This window comes from Mastigoproctus giganteus, chromosome 5 (genome assembly GCF_048544385.1).
Source record: "Mastigoproctus giganteus isolate SK-2022 chromosome 5, ASM4854438v1, whole genome shotgun sequence".
Lineage (NCBI taxonomy): Eukaryota > Metazoa > Arthropoda > Arachnida > Uropygi > Thelyphonidae > Mastigoproctus > Mastigoproctus giganteus.
In genome coordinates this window covers 191,463,966-191,470,393 of record NC_143579.1, presented here as the reverse complement: position 1 = coordinate 191,470,393, position 6,428 = coordinate 191,463,966, and the positions used below count along the sequence as shown (strand labels likewise).

Sequence of the window (6,428 nt, the reverse complement as noted above, 5' to 3'; positions counted from 1 at the left end):
TTAACAAATTATTACAAATAATCACAAAATATACTCATTATTATTTTCAAGCAATACAAAATATATTACCTGAAAATAATAATTAAAAATTAATAATAATTACCAATTTCCATTATCCTTTTTATAACTATCTACTTTTATTTTTATAATCAAATTCTTATGTATTCAGGAAATTTTTTTATTCTTTCTGAAAATGAAAAAAAAATTACTGCACGTACGTAGTACATTGCCAGTGTCGCTCATGCTCAGTCAAGTCGGAACTTCCCGTTAGAATACGATTCACACCAGGTTGGAGCTGGCGGTGACTTGCGGGCTGACGACACTAAAGTGCAGGATTACCATTTTTATTTACTTTCGAGAATCTTGAAGTACGAAAGTGAGCAACATCATTACAAGATCAGAGATGAAAAAAGAAATATTTAATTGGAATTTAAAATGTGCACTAAAACTACAGAGTTCTCAGCAACTGTTTCTTTCAAGCACACGACAAATATATGTGAATAACCAGTAGGTGACTTATTTTAATTTAAAAGTTAACAGCATTTAAGTAATATTAAACTATTAAACTATAAAGTATTTAAGGACAAAGGCCTCATGCTACAAGGTAGAATGAATATGTAGGTTAGTGCAAATGCATCATTTTAACATAGCTATCTAACAAACTAGTTAAATTAATTAATTAAATTGGCATCGTTTTGGTTATATCTCATAACCAAAACGATGCCAATTTAATTAATTAATTTAACTATGGTAGATAGCTATGTTAAAATGATGCATTTGCACCAACCTACATATTAGTCATTCTACCTCGTAGCGTTGAGGCCTTTGCCCTTAAATACTTTATAGTCTATATCACTATGCACCATTAGGCATCTCTCATATTGTGAAGTTATACTTCATAACTGGGTTGTCACTATTGCAACACCAGGGTACCTGCCTACCCACCGAAGAGAAGCCAACAAGCTTTGAAACGGTGCCGAGGGGGGTGATGACCACTGAGTTTCCGAGAATAGGTAACAACAATCTTCTCTCCTGGGGAAGCGTTGCCTATTCGAGGAATTCGAGCTTTTGAGTAGTGTGAGTTGAAGGAGTAACTGTCCCTTTCTTCCTTCTACAGAATTTCCTTCCTCTACCTCTCCTACTATCACCTTCCTACATCTTTTTTGCTTTCCCGAGTCTAATAGGGATAGTATGAGAATAACAGATTTTTATCCCATACCATATTTCAAACGGTGCCATCTGGGTGGTGGAATCCGCTGAGAATAAGTAACAATAGTCTTCTCCACTGGTGAAGTGTTATTTATTCGAGGTAGTATACAATACCATGGTAACTCGTTGTGAAGGCAGTCACAATATGAGATATAACCAAAACGATGCCAATTTAATTAATTAATTTAACTACTTTGGTAGATAGCTATGTTAAAATGATGCATTTGCACTAACCTACACGTTAGTAATATTAAACTTTACCCTGACTTGGTCTGGTCCTTTTTAGAAGAGTTCTTCGAGCATATGCAATCTCAAGTGCCGTAAATTGTTGGGATGCTTTTTTTTTTTTCCCCTTTTGAAGCATGTTCAGCATTATTTAAAAGGGAGTCATGAAATTATTGCAATTGCAACATAATAATTTTATACATGTTTATCAATTTCACAAAATTACGGGTAGAGGCCGAACTCCAGTTTATGGGCACACCTTATCACTGCATTGTGGACATGGCCAAATTCGGGACGGATTCAAGCAAAAGACGTGTGGTATTTTTAATAGACTTTCATTTTTGGCTAGTGAAATAAGGTTAGGTTAGTTTACGCCAGTAATTTGGGAAGGATTCAAGCAAACATTCTACTTCTGACTCTCTCTCTCAAGGTAATGCGGGAATTTTTTTTTTTTTTTTTTTTGACTGGTGCAGCATAAGCCTCGTGCTTCCTTGCACCATATGGCTAATAATAAAAGAAGCTACTTCCTCCAGAGGTGTACCCATAATCTGGAATATAACCCAGATAGATTAGTATAAACTGTATCAGGGGATTTCCTTGGAAAATATGGTGCCTGGGTGCTAATCACCATTTTGCTTCCCCCCCCTTTAAAGATTTCTTCATGTGTGTTTGTAAGTTTCAGGTTTTCAGGCACACCATGAACGTTGGCACCTGGGTGCAGTGCGCCCTTTTCACCCTCAGGGCAGCCTTCCCCTGATCCGTATGCATTTGGGATGGGACCGAATGTCATGCAAAATCAGTTCAGTCTATTTCTCGAGTGTGTTAGAAGTTAACTTTATTGATTATGTGTAAAAACTTCGTAAAAACCAGTGATCAAATTAAAAACTTGAAGTAATGGTTATTTCATGTGTAAAATTTTTAATTCTACTCACTAAATGGGATTTATACTGTTCCAAGAAATATGAAATGACCAGACATTCCGTTTTTTATTTGCCACTCTTAAGTTCCTACGGCATCACTAAATAAATTTATTTTTTTTAAATATCTAATTTGTTTAAAATAATTGAAAACACTTAAAGTAAGCCCGTAGTGAAGAAACACTCTCTGCCTTACACATTGCCAGTTTTATTTGGGATCATTAGAACAAAACAGGTTTGGCATATATATAAAAGCAACCAGATCTTTTGCAGTACAAAGTGGTTGATTTCATTATGTGGTTAATATGCTTGATTTCTTACAGCCACTAGAACATTTTTGTTTTATTTTGGCTGGTGGCTGTGAAAGTACAACACTAAAGATAAAACACCGAAGAAGCAGGAAATCTGTTTAAGAGAGAATCAGCATTGTATGCTCCAAAATAAATTAATGATTCGTTATGCCTGCAGGGTGTAGTTTTTCCTTTAATTACTCAAAATGACCTGAAAGTGTGTATCATGCTGTACAATGACATAATTAGTTCAGTATTCTTTAATTCTAAATTTATTTCATTCTGCTAAAAAATTGTGGGAACTGGATCTTTCAATTTTATCTTATTTTATTTAATTATTACTATATTTAAATATCTTCTAATATCCCTATTTACCTTGGAACCACTAATGGTAGTTGTTATTAAGTTTCAATTCAAATAACTGGAATTCTCACCTCCTTTAAGGCCCACGAGCTGTCTGCAATAATATCCTCTCTCAGAAGGTTCTGGGCAATGACGATTTTTTTATTTTCCCCTTTCCAAGATAAGCTTCACCGATTATTATAGTATTATTCAGTATACACCGAATATTCAGTATTATAACTATAACAGAGATTTATTTTCAATATCAAAATTTACACATAATATTGCAGCATTCTGAAAAAATGTGCAAATATCTTTACCACTTTCCTTCTCAAAACATGGGTACATAAATTGCCACTCCAAGTAAAGCAAATCTTGCTTATTAGCTCCTATACCAAATATCTTTTCAATCCTTCAACACACACACACACACACGTATATAAATACGTTAATATACCTATCCTTTGTTACTTTGCTTGTTGGTTAAACTAACCACCAACTCTTTGGTGGCTATTTTCTTAGCCAAAGAACCAATTATCTTTCTTATGGTCAGCAATACAAAATTTAATGAGCACTTATGTATATATTCCCTTTATACATTCTTTTAGATCTGAGCATATTATCCTCACATACTCTGATACCTCTACTCAAACAATGAACAAAACCCCGGGGGCTCACATCTGGTGAGTATGGGCTTGGCACACCCAGGGTCCCGAGCTGGATATCATCATTCTTCTCTTTCTTGGTGATTCCCTTCTACTTTTGGCTCTCTCTCTCTCTCTCCCCCCCTCCCTCTCTCTCTCTCTCTCTCCCCCCCCTCCCTCTCTCTCTCTCTCTCTCTCTCTCAGGGCTACTCGGGAACTTTTTTTTTTCCTTGTGCAGCATAAGCCTCAGGCTTCCTTGCATCATATGGATGATAATAATAATAATGTAAGAGTTAATTAAGCATGTACATATATATTTACATAACCTTAACCACATCAATAGTAAACTAGAACATAAATCTTACTCTTTACCTAAGATTCCTCTCTGTAAATATAGAGTTACAAAACCTTCGTTCTAACAATGCTTTTGAATCAAGGAAGGATAACACACTCTCAACACTTTCTTACTCTTCCTATCTACCACTGTTTATTTTCTGTAATAACGTATACAGCTCGACCTATCAGTCCTATGACTGATAGGTCGAGCAGGACTTACTTTTCTCTGCCTTTCCTTTTCTTCCGCCTCCAGTTGGCGATTCTTCGCTCTTGGGCTTTCCTTGCTTCTACATGGCTGCCTTCCTGAACCTTGCTTATTGGTCCATTAGACATATAGACATACATTTCTGGAGTTGCTCTTGGACTGTATTCTTTGCTGGTTTTCTCAATAAGACAAGGCTCTTGCTTCTGGAACACGCCATCCATTTAGACTTTCTTCACACTTTCTAGCAACTATCTTTGCTTCTCTGCACTTTACACCTAAGCACTTGCACTTCTCATAACATTTTCTTAACCTTTTCCATCACTTTACTTCTATTAATTACCCACTGAATTGCACCAGCCCTTTTCTCACTCCCCTTCCAAAATCTTTCTCCCCACACTCCTTTACCAAAACTACCACACTTTACATAATTTTTATTCTCTTCATCCTATCCACAACTCTCTCCCCAATCCTCCGAACTTGACCAGGACTTTCTTCCAGCCACCTCAAAAATCTCTCTCCATTCCTCTCTCTCCTCACATTTCTTCTTTTTGTTTCAACCGTCCCTCCTTTTTCCAGACCAATCATTTCTCTTCCAGCATCTTTATTTTCATTCACTCTGTTCTCACTTCTTTATCTTTTATCACACTGTGTACTATGAATCACTGTGATTACTTTCATCTGAGGCCTCGTAGCACTAGAAGAGTTATTGCTGACATCACCCTTCTAGCTAAAGTAATCACTGGAACTTATGAAGCATCTGATATCCTTAGCAGAATCAACTTCAATGCTCCTTGTAGAGAAGTCAGGAACTCCACACTGTTTCGCCTTGACTCTGTGACCACTGACTTTATGAAGTTCAGTCCACTGAACAGAATCAGAAATCGGCAAATGACTCTCTCATTGACTTTTTTGAAAACTCCCAATCACTGATGAACTCCATCCACAAATTTGCCTCTTCTCTTGAACTGCAAAATGACTAGCTCTCATCTGATTATTATAGTTTATTATTATTATTATTTATTTTACTATTTTTTATTCTCCAATTAATTAATTTATTATTTGTTTTACCAGTAACTTAATTAATGCATACCTCTTTTGTACATATTATTTCAATGTTTGAATCTATATCAATGTTTATCTTATTGTTGGATTCCTTATTATTGTTATCAACTCTGTTCATTGTTCTGCTCTCAGATACACGGTTAATGGTTACCTGTTGCGTATCTTGTTATTAATAAAAAAAAATAATAAATAAATAAAACTTGTCCTGAATGGACACATCACAATTCTCCAGAAGTACAAGCGTCGGTATGTAGATGCTTCTTTCTTGCAACTTTCCCTTAATGGTAATCTTTTAATCCCCTTTTGCTACGCTTTCTGCCGGCCTAGTCGCTCTTCAGTTTTCAACCTCATTGCAGGGTTTGTCAGTTTGTACCTAGTGAAACTTAAGGCGTCTGCCATTACCAGAGTCACGGCTCATTTTCTTCTTCGAAGTACAGATCATTTCTGGCAGGGCATTTTCTCTCTGAGGTCAATTCTTAACTCTTATTTTTCTTTCATCTTTACCATACTAACATTTATCCTAAGTCACCCACTTACCGGCTTTAAGGAGCAATTTGGGGACGGTGCCTTTTTTTTAGTCCCAACTTATCCTTATGGCCATTATCTTGCAAAATATTCCTCATAGTAAACCAGATGCAGTTTGGTTTTGTGCTGATGTGTTAGTTTTTTTTTAATATGGTTGGAGAAGAATGTTACATGGTGGTTTTCCATGAAATTTAGTTTCAATAATGATCACTCATATACCACATGAATTTTAGCTGATAACTAAATCCCTATACATTACGGTAACGTTTTGGAACCTTGCCAGAACGCATCCTCAGACCATACATAGGCTGTTGCCAGCCTCCTGCTTGCTGAATGCACAGTTAGAATTGTTGGAGCCCATCCTCAGAATGGTCTGAAGGTGGGTTCCGGCAAGGTTCCCAAATTGTTACCTTAATGTATAGGGATTTAGTTATTAGCTAAATAAACTATCTTAATATTCATGTGCTATAAGAGTATTCATTATAGAAAACTTTAACTCTTTTTTTTTAGTTACTATGCAGTTAGTTGCAAGGTTGGTTATATATATATATATATAATATTCGTTTTTTTAATAGACATTCTGTTTCTGCATTTTCAAAATTTGGATACTGTGTTATAGTGTTGACATGTTAAAACAGTTCCTTATTTGCACTGCAAGATTTGGTAACCTAAT

At 35.7% G+C, this 6,428-nt stretch overlaps 1 protein-coding gene across 1 annotated transcript in view; it reads left to right on the top strand.

The window, feature by feature from the left end:
• Positions 1–236: 236 nt before the first annotated feature.
• The window catches only part of LOC150085955 (sn-1-specific diacylglycerol lipase ABHD11-like), a 111,789-nt gene continuing 105,597 nt past the window's right edge, over positions 237–6,428 (top strand). The window contains exon 1 of the mRNA XM_090373618.1: positions 237–507. Coding sequence (XP_090229744.1) covers positions 404–507 — 104 coding nt within the window. The 5' untranslated portion in view covers positions 237–403. The remainder of the gene's footprint in view (positions 508–6,428) is intronic.